Here is a 16,982-nt window from a genome sequence, read left to right on the forward strand (position 1 = left end):
TAAAACTGATAATTTGATTTTTCAAAATCTCTTATTTACACCATCAAACTGACTGGCACCCTTTAGATCAATATTTTGGATTATCTATTGCGATTTCAAGATTTTGACCACATTGTTTTTAAGAAAAAAACTATTGTTATGGGATTAAAGCGGAACTTTAAATTTTTTTGTACTGCCAGTCCCGCCGCCCACATATTAGATACTTTTATCATTTCACGTCAATGGGGTCCGTTTCATAATAAACTACAAGTTACAAGCTTTAACTTGTAATTTGTAATTTCCATTAGATTTGCAATAGATGATCAGCTGATTTTCTTATAATATTAGTTTGAGAAGGGTCCAAACTCTAGGGGCCTATTTCATAACAATACTAATATTGTCACATTCATTCAGTAAAAGTAAAGAGTGCTATGTGTAGTAAGTTTAATACTACTACCTTTTCAAAATCATTGCTATGATTTGACAAATTTCTTTTACACTGTTGAAACGCATTACCTGTATCCATGGCAAATCAGTGAAATCACATGACATATCAGCTGACCACTTCTTCTCCTCCCACACCCCGCCACGACCCATTGAAATTGTAATTGTCTTCTGCCTTCCTTAGCTTAGCTAGCCTGTTAGTTGGTGACTTATTCAGGATAAACTTCCCTAATCACTATAATTTTACCTTAAAATCCACCACATATTTGAGACTGTGTACCCTTGATTAATATAGCTATGAAGTTGGTTGTAATTCTTAATGTGTTATTTTCAGTTGGAGGTAAGATACAGTTTAACTTATCTACTTTATAGCTTATCTTTCCTATGGGCCTGGGCCTAGGCCTAGTTTGCAAATGGATAGGTCCATCTAAGAAATTGTTTAAATCATTTCACTTGAGCCTACGTTTGCTTTTTAAAGTTTAAATCCTATTTAAGTTCTATCACCAAACAAACGTCAAAACCATAAAGGCAACATTGTAGAATGTATACTAGGCCTAAAGAGGACAGGGCCATTTGAATTACTTTGCTCTTCGATAATGGAGGGCTTGATTTCACAATCATAACTTGAGCTCAATCAATAAGTAATTGTTCAGCCGATTAACTTGTTTAATTTTAAACCACTAAAACAATCCTGTGTCATCATCCTAGTGCCAGGCCTAGGTCAAGGTTAGGCCTAACTTAACTTAGGTTACTTGGGTAGGCTACCTAACAAAACCCACCAGAATAGTTGTCACTTAATTGGGTAATTAGGCCTATGCATAATAGGGTGACCATAGGCAACGTAAGTAGGCCTATAGCAGCCTATGTTAGGCCGACCTAATTTATATATCACTAGAAACTAGATTTTCTCTTGTAAACAATAAGTTAGTGTGAAAATCTTTCTGCAGAGACAAAAAATACGGTAGGTTTAAACTCAATTCTCAATCATTTCAATGTCTTAGGAACGTTGATCTGCACCTCAATATTTACACACTAAAATCCAAGTAAATACGTCATCGGACTCACCGACCGAAGACACCACTCGGGTTACCTAATTTTAACTTAAAATATATTGGCTAATGCCAAAAAAGGAATAAAAAAATCCCATCAAAATAGGTAGGCCTAATAAAATAGCTTAGCCTACTTTGGTATTATCAGGAGGCCACGCTTATACAGCGCGCTGCGGCGGTTATGTTAGGTTGGGTTATCATAAATATGTTTGTAGGACTTTCCTCGTTTCGTCATGAATCAAACGATAAGCGGCGGCTAAATTGGGAAAAAAATCATTAGGTAGGCTACCTAAGTTAATATAGGCCTAGTTGGGTCTAGTCGCAACCACCGACATTGCCATATACTCTCCAGTACTGTCCTGACCACTTCGGTGGATGACTACAGGTCCTTTATTGTGATAGGAGCATAAGTACCGGTAGCGTACTTTCCACAAAAACTAACTTGTTTTAAGTTCAGTGTTCTGGTTTTTGCTCCCAAGTTATTTCATTACCTAGCATACTTATTCAAGTCTCTCATTGTTGTTGTCTTTATTTTCCTTGATGTCGACAATATTGGGTACTTTTAGAGGAGAGATAAGTTACAGCGTAACTCAATTAATGCTTTTAGAGAAAGCGGTCCATAAGTTATGTGTTACGAATGTGCCTGGAATCGAACCCTGTTCTCCAGCACCAAAGTCCGAGACACTCACCACCAGGCTAGCAACACACCTACAATCTTTGATAACATAGGCTACACACAGCACTGTGCCTGTGTGTATTGTGTACCGAAAATATTTTTGAAGCACACTGTGTTATTATTGTGAGAGTTTTACTGAATAGTTTTACCATTATAATGGTAATTAGCTCTAGTCTAAATTGGTTAAGTTGATTTTCAATTTTGAAGCTCTGAATTTAAAACAGATTGTCTTAGTTTTATTTTGTTAAGCTTAATAGGTAAAAATTTATTTAAATAATCTGTTAGTAGTATCCCCTAAAGAAAGTCTTCAAACAAAGATTTTAAAAACCTTACTTTTTTACCAGTTTTATGAGGGTACATAGTCTCAATACAGATTTTAAGGTTAATGTCTTGAAACCTTTTTATAGCGTGGTTTATGAAGGCCAGAAGCAATAGACTTTAGTTTGGTGATGAAATGATGAAGTTAATACAGAATAAATATCAGACAGCTTAAACTTATATATAATATAATAGGGCCTATATAAAAATTGCATGTACGAAGAAAAAAAGATCTTAGGTACAATGAATGAAGTCAGTCTAGAACATCATTGTAACTTGTGTGACAAAAAATTTAAGTTCAAAAAAAATTTGAGACGCCACGAACATGAGGCGCATCGTACCTTACCAAGGGAAAAGACTTGGCCAACCTGGAAATGCCCATTATGTGAATTCTCGACCTCAGTGAACGAGGATTTTACCAAACATATTGAAACTACACACAACATACGGATCAATGTCAGTGAATTTACATTCCCAACACGCATTGTGTTTGATAAGTGGAAAGAAGAGGTGGAAAAGGACACATGTGTTACATATCCAAAAAGAGCTGGTATCTATAGAGGAGCTGATAATACAAAAAGGCAATTTTTTAAATGCCATCGTACTGGTTATTATGTTCCTAATGCTAATGGAAAGAAAAGACCTAAGGAAAGTAAAAAGATAAACGGTACATGTCCCTCTAGCATTAAGGTAATAGAAGCTGAAGACGGATTGTGTAAAGTTAAATTTGTTAGTACACACATAGGGCATGACAATAACATTTGCCATTTAAGCTTGACTGAAAAAGAGAGGAAATGTATTGCAAAGGATATTGTGAATAATGTTCCATTTGATGAGATTTTAAATAAAGTAAGGGAATCCACAACAGAATCCTCACTTGGACGAATTCATCTTTTAACAAAACAAGATCTTTATAACATCAGACAATCTTTGAATACCAGAGCATTTGGGGTGCATTCAAATGACGATGAATATGAAGATGAGTGTAAAATGATTGACGACAAAGATTTTGCTGATCAGATTGTTTCGTTTGAGGAGACAATCGGTGACACAAATGAAATTATTTGTTCTAGTGATACTGAATTGATTTGTGATTATCCTAGTACCGGCACTGAACAAAATAAGGGACATTTTTTCATTACATCAGAACATGACTATGATGAGCAAGTAAATGTAACCTGTGAACAGGAAATCGAGTCTTTGGATGAAAAGAAAAAAAAACTGAAAGCACAGTGTTTATGTTTGATAAACAGCTTACAAACTGATGAAGAGTTGGACATTGTTGAGAAGAGTTTCAATAATGCTCAGGCTGAGATTACTTCAGCTCGACTATAATATACTTGTAAATGTACATTTGGGTGTAACAAAAATTGTATCGAGACTCAGAAAGCTAGTTTGTTTATAAATTGAAGGTAGGAATGCCAAATGCTTTTGAGATGCTATAAATGCATACCGGTAATGAATATAACTAGTTTAAATAACATAGCACGTTTCTAAACTATTCAGACGATCATACCAAAGTCTTTTTTTCAACCAGTGGAGGAGTGTTTATAAGAGTAATCTTAAGAACAGAAAGCTATAGCAGTAGTAATGAGAATGTACAACCATTGACCATTAATAAAAAAATGTATTTAATTTAAAAATTTATAAAGTTGTAATATTTTTTTAAATCCATGAATATTGTATTTGATGAAACACCTCTATATGTTACATAAATTGGATTGTACTTGATATTCTTATTGGTTTGATTTTGTACCTGGATCATTGTGTAAGGGGCAAAAATGATATTTCTAAACTTGTATATTTTTTCTGTACAGTTTTCGGAGATGGGGAAGTGATAATTGTCAGTAAATCTCCAAATCTGGAATTCCGAGGACACGCAGAATGTGACTCTTATATTGTCAAGGATATATTGTCTACTAGTCTTGGCTTTACCACCTACCCGGTGAGTTGGGGCTATTAATCTGAACTAAGCTTTTGTATAATGCGGTAAGGTTTGGATACTGAAGTAGACATTCCATCCATCCCACCCATCTTGCATTCATAATCAGATTAAAATACTTACTTCAAAGTATGCCAAGTCTTAGAGAATAGTATAATCACTAACTAAGTAAAGTGACTTTAGTATGTTATAGTCCTTTATATTCTGAACAAAATGGTACAAATCCCATTTCTGTAAAAATTACGGTTCAAAAGTTATTGTAAATTATGTAATTTTCCCATAAAACCTCCATAAAATAACAGAAAAATCGGATTTTCCCCAAAATAACCCGAACGATTTTGATAAAAATTTAGCATGTTATATAGTCCTTTAAATTCTGAACAAAATTGAACAAATCCCATTTCCGTATATTTACTCTCACCGTTTACACATGATAAAGGTTGTTGACAAACTTATGGGAGAAAGTATGTGTCAGAATGCTGATACCGTTTATTTGCCTTTCAATTAACAAAATGTCTACTCTTCATGTGCTACTGTCGTAGAAATTACAATCAAATCAAAATCAAATCGAATGAAAAAAATCCTTTATTCAAACAGCACATTTGTATACATGAATTGTGTCAAGTCAATAATGAAACATAACTATACATTTGGCATATTTATAGCACTAAATTATTAAGAGCAATAATCTATATGTACACACTTTCTCCCCTACAACTACTTATGGTGCAACCATTACAACTAACTATTGATTTGAAATACTAATAGTTAATTTAAAAAGTCCCCAATCTTGTAGCAGCATTTATCTGACAACAATTTGAATAAACTGGTTTTAAATCTTTAAAAATCTGTCAAACCCTTTATGGTGCTAGGCAGGCTACAATTTTATACCAGAGTAATATGGAGAATGTTCAATGGTGGAAGTGCTATGTCTAGGGTATGTAAGGCTATTCTTTTGTCTTTTGTTATAGTTGTGAAAATCAGAGTTATTTGGAAAATTTGATAACTTTTGTCGTATGTACAAAATCAAACTATATATGTATGTACTGGGAAAAGTAAGAATTTTGTGATTAAAAAAATACTCTTAGTCCTACAGGATTTTTCCTTTAATTCCAAAAATAATAGGGATAGTTCTCTTCCGCATTAAAATTTTTTTTTCTCCTATCTGAATTTCCCCAGAAGATCACACCATAATTAAACAAGTGATAGACATAACCATAATAAACCATCATAAAAGTGGATATGGCAACAAATTTAGATAAAATAATGAACATAAAATGTCAATGTACTTGTACATATCAATGTACATCTCTTTGTATTATATATTTTTCTATAATACTTCTAGTTCTAATGTTGTGGTGTCTTTTGTTTCATAGAAGTTCACCAAACGGAAAAAAAGCCACGTGTGCTAGGGTTTCAATGTCGCCACAGGCTTCAGCGGTTGTTGTCCTGATTTCTGTTGTGGAGAACACACACTTGCACCACTTTTGCAATCATTTTAATACTGTCTTTCCATTCAGATTTTGATAATCATTTATTAATAATAGTTATATTTTTTAGGTGTTTAATGAACAGTTTAACACCTTTACCCTTCTGTATTAGGCTTATAAGAAGAAGAAAGAAATATAATATAAAGAATATAATGGAATTGAATACAGTAACTCTTTGGCTGTGACTGGCAAAGGGTTTGAAGTTAACTTTCCAATACAATCCCTCCCATTGAGTCATTATCATCATGTCAGTCATTTTCAATAGGCCTACTAAGTTATGTTATTGTTTAGATGAGCGACTGGCCTGGAGTGTACATTACAAGTCCGTTTAACTTTGCCGAGTCCGTAGTGGTGATTGCCGTTCATGGAGTGGCGTCACTACCGATCACTGACGGACACAAGTTCCCGTATGTTGCTGATTCACCATCGGATGAAATCTGGGCTACCCTTGAATCCAAGATCCTGGAGCGCTACCCTTACGGAGAAAACCAAAGCTTGGTGGAGTTGAACTTAGAGGACGACTTAAGAGCTGTATGTAATAATCTTTTTGGCTGAAATTTGGTGGAATACTCTTTAGTTCTAGAAATGAATTCGTCAGCTACCAAGAGGAACATAACATACATAACACACCCACGACTTGCAACTATCAACTATCCATGAGAGCATAAATTTAAATAAAGGCTTAAACATTTATGTGTGCTTCACCTTAGTAGTCATGCTTGTACTAGGGTGTTGGGTTACTACTATTTTTTAGTCTAGTAGAATGGATAGACAAGCATTCTTATGCTGTTATTGTGTCTGGTCTAGAGAGATAATTTTGTATAAGGCCCGGTTTACACGAGCGACTTATCTAGCTGACTTGCATTGACTAGCATTCCTCGCGACCCGGCGATACACCGGTTCACACGAGCGTGGAGTCCACGGACTAGATCGCAGGTGTGACGTAAATGAATGTGCATCGATAAACGATGTTTTCGATACATCAATGTTTTTCTGTAAATATTTGAAGTTTTTGCGTCAATGATAAGTGGCTGATGTTTTTGTTACGCTGATGTGTTGGACAATAAAGATGATTTAGACAATCATCAAAGTTTTTTGAAACTAAATTTTCATTAGAATAATGAAATTCACCTATCAAACCAGCAATAAAACTAATATAAAGTTTGGTTGAAAAAACATCATTGTTAAGAGGATATAGGCCAATATCAAATTATTTTAGAAACCTCTCAGTCAGTTATCTATATCTATATCTATACTTCTATACTATTATATAAAAATCTAATGGTGTCTGTCTGTATGTGTGTTACTAATAGGTGCAAAAACTACTGAACCAACTGGGCTTAAATTTTACAAAAATATAGCTACCATACCAAGGACCATTATAGGACTATTCACATTTCGATACTGACCGTAGGCTTTGCCCCTTTGGCTTTAACAGTTCTGAGGTGAACATTTTAAAAGTAAATATTGGTTGGTCTCCATGGCTGCAATGAGAATACTCTCACAATGTTTACATATACTTTGACATTTCAATGTAAACAAGAAGAACTGCTAAACTGTATATTTCACTATTTCAGACAGCTGATACAAAGAAATTAAATATAATATTTTCCATAACTATGAGGTAGGTTTATTTTAATCTAACCTTTTATCATGGATTATTTATTCTAAAACTATTTCAATGATTATAGAAAAAAAAAGATTCTATAACCATTGCTGTATCAACTTTGGCTCTGCTTTGGATTTTTAAAAGCGTCTAAGTTATGAAAATAATGTTATTTATATGATTTCATGGAAACAGTATGAAAATTACAATGTATAGATGTTTTGTATGAATTTGGAGGCTACTTTAAATAAATTCTTGTGGCATACTTTGTGCCACATTTTGGTGATCTGGTCATGAGATTCAAGTTCCAGACCAAATCGTTCATGTTGGAAATGTTAACTGAACGCATTATATAACGCAGAGGAGACAATATTCCGCAATTCACAGGCCCCAAGAGCCAGCTTTGATGAAAGATTGATTAATTAAAGCAACACTAAAATACGTGATTGTAACTGTCCAATTAGTATATGTATTTGTTTTGATTTGGTTGTTATTGTTTTTATTATTATAAAAACAATAACAATCAAATAAAAACAAATACATGATAAATTTGACATTTACAATCAGGTGATCTTTTGTTTGCAATCCGAGTGACGTCAGAATGTGACGGGAATAGCACACCTATGTTTTTTCCTTCCACCATGAGTTTCTTTAATATTTCAAAAGACAGTATTGAATATTGATGAGGCACAGCAATATTTCTAAAGTTTATAACAGCTGACTTAGTTTTGCTATTGTGAAGAGCTCCAACCTAAAGGTGAGTGAGCGTAGCGAACTAGCTCCAACCTAAAGGTGAGTGAGCGTAGCGAACGAACTTCAACCAGGACGTGATTGAGCCATACGAACGAGATCATCTTGAAAATTAAGAAGTTAAACGGGGCAAAGCCCGCGGGATTATAAATAGTCAAAGGCAAGACAACGTCTGCCGGGTTCAGCTAGTTTAATATAAAGAAGAGTAAAATTTAAAAAAAATTTCATTTAAATTTAATAATTAGTATTTTTGCAACTTCAAAATTGAAATTTAAAATGTCAATAATAAATTGAAAGATATGTAATTAAGGGAGATGAAGGTAAATCATGTATGTCAAAGTTTTATTCGAAGATTTTGTCAGTTTTTCTCATATCAGCTTTTAAAGATTTAAAATTAATCAAAACCAAAATGGTGGTATCCACTACCAGATTTAAAAGTCATATCTTAAACGTTTCTATTAAGGCCATAAAAGTTGAATTTTGTTTCTAAAAGCGTTGGCAGATGTGTAACTATTACATGCAACAGATGTAAAGATTAAAATGTTTCTATTTTGTGTCCTCTTCTCGTTGCAAAGCACGGGTACAACAACTAGTCAATTTATATTTTGTTTATTCGTATTGTTGGACTTGTTATACAATTACCATAAGTTGTATGCAATTTTCTTTCAATCAATAATGCTGTTTTACTATAACGGAAACCAAACTAAATACTAAATTGTAACCAAAAAATAATTTTGTATTATAGCAACGAGGATTTTTTGAATTTATTAAATTTATTTTTCTTTGATTTGAAGTCTGAGTACAAAAACATAATAAACTTCCTCCCACGCCCATCTTCTTAACTTTATCATGATATTTCAAAAGACAAGTGTTCCAAAGACACAATGTAGTTGCTTAACCGATTCGATGAAAATATCGATATCAAAGCCACTCGGATCCATCACTGGCGCACAATGAGAACAAAGGGAAGAATGCAAGCTGCTGAGCGACGACTGACCGCTCACATGAACGCTCCCATATGGCTACGTGTACTGCTACGCCGCTGGAGTGGGTGACTAGCTAGCTGCGATGAGTCACGACAAGTGGGTGGGAAGCGGGGCCTGACGATGGTTTGCGATACCGAGCTCAAACGCGGCTCGATCGCCATTGCCCTATGTCTGTGTGAACGGCTCCATTTGACCTAGTCAGCTAGATAAGTTGCTTGTGTGAACCGGGCCTTAGCGTATCTTGAATGAATTTGCTGTTGTTGAACTAAGCGCTAGTATTCTTTTGATTTTAACATTAACACAAACAAATATTTGGAATTTTCTCTTTGAAAGCAAAATGATTTGCAGAGCGAAATCAACCTCAACAAAGGCAGTTTGAAAGCAAACAGACCAACTGTCAAGTTCTTGAATGAAGAAGAAGACGATGACTCTGGTTTTATCAGCCAAATCAGCACTTGGAGGGCAGTTTTGGACAAGGTAAGCTATTTTTTGGAGTTATGAACCATGAGCATCCATGCCTTGTTCTTATTCGGAGCTACTGCTGCTGAAATACTTAAGTAACAAAATAATAATAAAAATCATTTGTTAGAGTTTTTAAAGATTGGCATTTTATTAGGCTGCTCTGAATATGATATGGTATCTCAAAGTGATGTGTCAATACCAAAATTTATCGATTCTCAATACTGATACCATTTTTTTTATTGTTTTACCAAATTTTCTGAATGGTGGTTATACTACACCAACCCCTGTCTTTATGTCCTAATTTAGAGATAATGGGGTATTTCAAGTAAAGAAAAAAATTTATGCAGCAATGATGCATTCCAACTAGCCAGTTTAAGTTAAAACCATTCTAAATACATGAAAAAACTACCATATTAAATATAAATGAGGATCTAACAAAAATCAAAAAGAAAATGATATTATAGAGGTGTGCTCGAATGACATTTTCAGTCAAGCCAAACTCAAGGTAATATTGTGATCATTGCCAGTAGTCATCTTTGTCTTCTGGGATAGCTGCAAAATCCGAAATATCTTCCTCAATTACGGAAACATCATCACTGACTTTCACGGTCGCGGATAATGGTGAGCGTGGCCATGTAGACATCACCATTGACTCCCGCGACGGAATTGTCATCGTTGTCGTCTGCGATCGCAGAAAAATCATTGAACATCTTCTGCGGCAGTGTAGACACATTGCTCATCCGCAATAGCGGCAAAATCATTAACATCTCCTTGGTAGTGTAGACATCATCGTCTCGTTTTCCACCGTAGAATCATAAACATCTCCTGCGGCTGTGTAGACGTCATCTACATCTCACGTGGTCACGGAAACGCCGTTGTCATCTTGCGCATTTGCGGCAATAGCGGTAATTTTCCAATTGCGCTGGTGTTACTGGTATCGGTATCGGAATAGACACACCCATAGTATCTCATTATTTTGTTTATTGTGACCCAACTCCTTCTTTACAACTGCCCAAGAAGTTCTGGTCTTTCAATTTTAGTTTTAAATATAATCTTTATTTGCCCTTCTTTTTTAATGATTGGTCACAGACATAAATATGTAAAATACTCAGTAAAAACTGGTTTTTGTTCCACTTCGACTCCCAATGAAGTTCTCTATTATAGTGACACATTGATCAGTGGGTAATAAGTCATCTTATATAAGTGCCTTATATAATATGTCTTGAAAAATTTAATTATCTGGATCTTTGACCAATCTGATGGAGTTGGGTCTCAATTGATCTGGTTGGTTATGCAAAATTATCATTAAAATGCTTCAATTGAGCCACTGAGAATTTTTTCTGTTGTCAATTACTGTTGTTGAACATGCAAACTTATAATCAAGCTGAAAACAAAACTTATCGCAAACTAATAAACTATGATACTAATCATAGACAAAATAAGGAAGAATTCCTGTATTTATTTAGGTTGAAGAGAAGGGAGTTCCACTTGACGGTTTGCCAGATCTGTACTGGTTGAATCTGCGAGGCCTTCACCCTATTGTCGACATCTACGGTGACAATTCTGAGGCTGCCAACGAAGCCAAGAACATGGTTGTGTCTGCTATTGACAGGACTAAGGAAGTTTTTGAACGGGCTTACAACAACAAGGTAGTAAAATTTGGAGATTACATCAGTTGCTGTTGGTTTAAAAAACTGTGCCTTAGTAACAATAATCGACCAATGTCGCTTCCAGACTAAGATGCACATTATTACTTAGCTATTTGTTAAATATGTTGTGTTGCAAGAGACATTAGACTGTATCAAAACTAATGATAGTGGTTAAATACCTTATTCTGGCAATCCAATTGTTGTATTCCACAACTAGTTTCAACCTGCTTGCTAGGAGGTTATGATGACAGTGTATTTTATCGGCCGTATGTGTGTGCGTGCTATGTGTTTGTTCGTGTATATGTGTAAGTGTAAAAAACTGTTGAAATACTGACCAAATACCTAATCCTGACGACCTTCATGTGAAGTAATCATCCTTGTACGCACCTTATGATGACCTCCTAGTAGGTTGAAACTGGTTGTGGAATACAACAATTGGATTGCCAGAATAAGGTATTTAAACCACTATCATTAGCTATTATTCACAATCCGGAGGCTACTCATACTACAATGTATCAAAACAAGAATTTGGACATTCTGTTACAAAAACATAATACCCCCGCCGCAGCAAAACTGCAGACTAAGCGAATTTCCATTTCCCTGATTGGATTTACATTTAAATCTATTTAAATAACAGGTTTAACAAGTACCTAGGTTTGCTGCTACAAGGAGGGTATGAGTGTGTTTTTTGGTAAAATATTAATAGCTTTGTTTAAAATAAATATTTACCAAGTTTGATCAAAATATATCCATAAACAAGTAAACTACAACAGTTTACTCATAAGAATAAACAGTGTCCCCACAAAATTAACATGGTAATTTTAATTTTACAATTTTTAAAATCTTTTCTGTAACCAATAACCGTACACAAAAACTTCAATTCACTAAATTAAATTATTTGTTTTTTTCAAGCTTTTTAAACTAGTTTTGAGAGAAATTGGGAAATTTGATCTTTTGAGGGTCAAAAATACCCCTATTTACCCCATAACCCCCCCCCCCCAAAAAAAAAAAAACAAAAAACACTGTTCCCATAGTCCGATCATGCTGATTCGCGAATTTGTTTGAATAAACGTAGGTTTACAATACCTTTGTACCAAATTTCATCAAATTTAGATAATTTTTGCTCGAGTTATCGCGCTAACGGACCCACATATAATATATATGAATATGAACGGATAATGATTTTGGCCTCTGGTGAAATAAAAATGAAAAAGTAAATTGGTCCTGGGTCCAGGTCGTAAGATGAGACCTACGGTAATAGCTTATTCCTTATATGGGGAATTCTCCAACAACTGCCAATGGTGTTGCAAAATACAAACAATTCAAATACTTTTATTGCTTGTGTTTAATACTTGTATTTAAGCTGTAAAACGTTTGTGTAATCTTAATATTTATAATTCATGTTTACCTATAGCAGGTGTCCAGTAAACCTGGAAATCGTGAATTGTAAGTAAATTTTGTAAGGAACAAGGCAAGATTTGAATTTTGGAATCACCAAAAAAAACCACACAAAATTTAAGATTTTTTTCCAGGGTTTTTCGTCATCAAAAATCGCGACTGCGGGAAACTATCACGAATCACGGATGTTGCCCTTGATCTTAATAAATTATCATGGGCGTTGCCGTAATAAATGATCCCGGACATAGCTGCGATCATAGTAAATGATCACGGATTTGCCGCAATCGTAAGAAATTAAATCACAGAAGTCGCTGCAATCGTAAGAAATCATCATGGACAATGCGGCAACCGCGGGGAATCATATTGAGTTTTGCCTCTATCAGAATATAGGATCACGGATGTCCGACATTGTAAGAGATCGATCAAGGGTGTTGCTGTGATTGGGGGAAATCATCACAGACGTTGCCGGGACCGCAGGAAATCATCCCGAGTTTTGCTGCGATCGAAAGATTTTGGGTAAAGTGGTTCAATTCAAACCCATATTTTTGTGAGAATTTTCTAGGAATCGAACTTATCCCTCCTGTACCAAAATCTGAGACGCTAACCACTAGGCTAGCAACCCACCTAAAATTGTATTTAATAGAATGTGTTTTAAGGGCCTAGAAGCGGACAGACAATTCAATGTTAACTTGTTTCCAGACCCTCGTGCTCGTACTGCTCAGTGATGCGGCTCACACTAGAAGGTTCAGACGAGCTGCTGATGAGGTAACTGTAAGTACTTTTGATACAACAGTGACATGGTTTGTGAGGTTTTTTAATTCGGATAAAATTGTAATACTATAACTTACACAGATATAAGTCTATTGTCATCATTTTATGCTAAAGCATCACAAAGGGTTCACATTGATGAACCCACATAGTAACATGTACACAACATGGAAACATAGGTAAAACCAATTTACTCCATCGATCACAAGAATAGTAACAAATTTACACTAGTAAGCCTATAATAACTTCATGTTATAAACTAGCTGTTGCACGTCAGCTTCGCCCGACATACTTTTGAGTCTTATGAACTGGCTGAAGTTGTGACTTTACTACGGGCTAACATTACCTTTATTATTATTATGACTTTTATTACGGGCCTACACTATTTTCCATATAGTAACAGAAGGATTGAATCCATTCTTATATAGCCTAACCACCTGGGCTAATTGGACATATGGGACTACTGAAGTCAAACTAAGGTATAAATTCTTCATTTGAAAAATGTACTGCTTTCTACCAAAAGCTTCAAACTACTCTCTCTCTCTGGAACAAAATCGTAATTTTTTTACAAAGTTACTAACGTTCTATCTCATTGCAGTAACAGCTATTAAGGATTAAATCCAAGTTGATATAGCTAGAAGTTACAAAGATAAATAGATAGAAAAGTTTGTTTAAACAGGAACTGTCATGATTTTATCTTTTTTTTCTTCAAAATCTGTTGGAAATCGGGTGAGAACACATTTTTTTTAACACGTTCTCTACCGCAATAGTACGTAAAAGTAAATCGGTCCTGGGTCTAGGTCTTACCATGAGACCTACGGTAATAGCTTATATATGGGAAATATGGGATATGGGAAATTCACCAACAATAATTTGCTATAGAGCAATTATAGTAAATGTTAACATGCAAGACTGAATTACTTACGTAATCCCGTCACAGCTCAACAAAGATAGATGCATAATGTCCAACAGCTCAAGGGCTAGAAACATGATTTTTAAATGTTTACAATTGCTACAAACAATTTTATCTTTTTCCCGTAGGCTAAACTGAACCTGGCCCCTGTCTATGATGAGAACTACCCAGTCTTCTTCAACATCTTTCTGTGGTTCACCATTGCTTTCATCATGTCCATAATTGCTACTTCAAGTGAGTAATGGCTGAAATTGAAGTGATTTGTTATAATAACGATGTTGGCATCATCAGTTTATTAGAAAATATCACCAGGATACAAGGGCATCCATGCCATAGTGAAAATCAGGATTAATAGGAACATAGTGTACTTTAGGGATGGGCGAGACTGGATTCTTTTTCTCATCAAAATTCTAGACGAGACTCCAGATTTCATTCATATCGGGAATTATTCGTTTGTGCAGTTTCACAATGGTTAATAAATAAGAATAAAGTACTATTAAATACCACCACCGCAGTTAACGTGCAGACTAAGCGAATTTTCATTTGCCTGAATTGATTTTAAATTAAATTTATTTAAATAACATTTGGTTTAACCTCTGCTACTACAAGGAGGCTAATAATGTTTTTTTTTTTTTTTTGTAAATTATTAATAGCATAGAATAAAATAAATAAATGTTTACAACTTTTATCAAAATATATCTGTTAACAAACTACAATATTTTAAAATATTCTCCATAAGAATAAAATGGGAATTTTAAATTTAGAGTGGTTTTATTTGATCTGTAACCAACAACCGTACAATAACTCTTTAATATACTCAATTATTTGTTTTTATTTAAACTTTTTGAAATGGTCTAGAGCGAAATTGGGAAATTTTGTGTTTTGAAGGTCAAAAATGAGAAAAACCAATTTTTCTCCATAAAACCCTGTTCCTATGGTCCCGAGCATGCTGGTTCGCGAACTCATTCAAGTTTATTCCGCCTTACACGTTTAAACCAAATGTTATTAAAGTCTGACAAAAATTACTCAAGTTATCACGTTCACGGACACAAATATAAATATATATATATACATAATATTTTGAACAGTTGGCGTTTTTGACCTCTGAGGACATCAAAATGAAAAAGTAAATCGGTCCCGGGCCTAGGTCTTACTGTGCCACCTACGGTAATAGCTACTTCCCTACAGGGAAATTCGCTAAAAACAACTTATGTACAATAACTAATTATTTATTACAAAGGTTGATACATAAAAGCTTACAAAAATAACAAAAGCTTACAGGAACTTAAGTAATACATCTTTAATGTAAAACCAAAACTGTAACATGTACACCCCAACTAAAAATACTGTATCACAAAGAAAACAGTCTATAAGAGACAAATGAAAATTATTTTAGTAGCTTGTACGGTGTTATTTTATTTCTGTTCTTAGTGATATGATATAGTATACCGTGCAGTAAAACCTATTATATCCAGTACAGACGGGACCAGGGTCATAATGGATAAACGAATTACCAGATAAACCGATTTTTCAGATGTACACAGTTAAAAAACTCCTTCAGAAAGTCTCTGCAATACCCGCAATATAGGAGCGTGTTGATGTTGCGTTTCCTTCTAGAAGGCGTTCTTTTTTTTTATAATCTTGTCTTGAAAAAGTCAATCTCGCTCGAACTAATGAGATTTTTTGAATCTCGAAAATTGAGACCCGTCCATCCCTAGTGTACTTTGACACAAGAGTGAAGGTATTCTTTAGATCCTACAGTAACTCTAAAATGGAGTAAAATACCTACTGGCTGTTTCTGTAGCCAGGACTGTTTATTTAACACCCAACAGCAAGGTCCAGATTGAAAATATAGAAAAGTTTTCTGACTTAGCTCACGATCGAACCGGCAACCTTTAGATTGTTAGGAGAGCTACACACTCTCTAGATCATTACTTTCTGCGAAAGATCACAGATGATAAACGGTAACTGTTTGACACCCTGATAATGAATCCCGATAACAGATAATGGATTTTAGTCAGTGGATTACATCATAGTGACCAATATTGATTTACCACATTTACGTTTATCCATGATAATTTTACTTTTTGTAATTTTTCTAAATACCTTTGTTTACAGTGGTGACAGCATGCATGGATCCCGGTCGTGACTCCATCATATACAGAATGACAAGTACTCGTATGAAGAAAGACAATTAAACTACTTCAGAACTGTTGTGTTAATTTACAATTAGATCGTCTGGTACTTAGAGTCGTAGGCAGTATTTTTATTTGTAAATATAAACACGTAACATAGATCAACTTGTACCATTCCATGTTGTAAATGTTGTTATGGATCACAGATTAAATAGCTGTCAAAGTTAGGGTGTTGGCTGTAAATAAAATGGTGTCATTTTCATTTTGACGTAATGTTATCTGCTAATGTAATTTGTTTGTACAGTAAAATTTGAATATGTACCTAGTTGTTTAAACTCAAAGTAATGTAATTTTATTTCAATTCTCGGTTGTTTGTTTTTAACACTCTTTAAAATAAAGACAAGTGTGTATCCCTCA

The 16,982-nt window shown here is 34.5% G+C and overlaps 1 protein-coding gene across 2 annotated transcripts; it reads left to right on the plus strand.

The window, feature by feature from the left end:
- Positions 1–595: 595 nt before the first annotated feature.
- LOC128990990 (ATPase H(+)-transporting accessory protein 2-like) lies at positions 596–16,982 on the plus strand. 2 transcript variants are annotated; one of them, XM_054413682.1, is made up of 8 exons: positions 596–763; positions 4,284–4,411; positions 6,190–6,429; positions 9,589–9,717; positions 11,169–11,351; positions 13,449–13,514; positions 14,559–14,664; positions 16,549–16,982. In XM_054413682.1, the coding sequence occupies exons 1-8, from the start codon at positions 721–723 to the stop codon at positions 16,626–16,628; spliced, it is 975 nt and encodes a 324-aa protein (XP_054269657.1). In that variant the 5' UTR covers positions 596–720; the 3' UTR covers positions 16,629–16,982. The 2 variants fall into 2 exon arrangements, with proteins under 2 accessions (XP_054269657.1, XP_054269656.1); XM_054413681.1 differs by having other exon boundaries at positions 597–763; positions 13,449–13,520.

The sequence above is a fragment of the Macrosteles quadrilineatus genome, unplaced genomic scaffold (assembly GCF_028750875.1).
Source record: "Macrosteles quadrilineatus isolate MER2022 unplaced genomic scaffold, UCM_ALF_1.0 Scaffold_3__2_contigs__length_128488019, whole genome shotgun sequence".
In the NCBI taxonomy this organism is placed as follows: Eukaryota; Metazoa; Arthropoda; class Insecta; order Hemiptera; family Cicadellidae; genus Macrosteles; species Macrosteles quadrilineatus.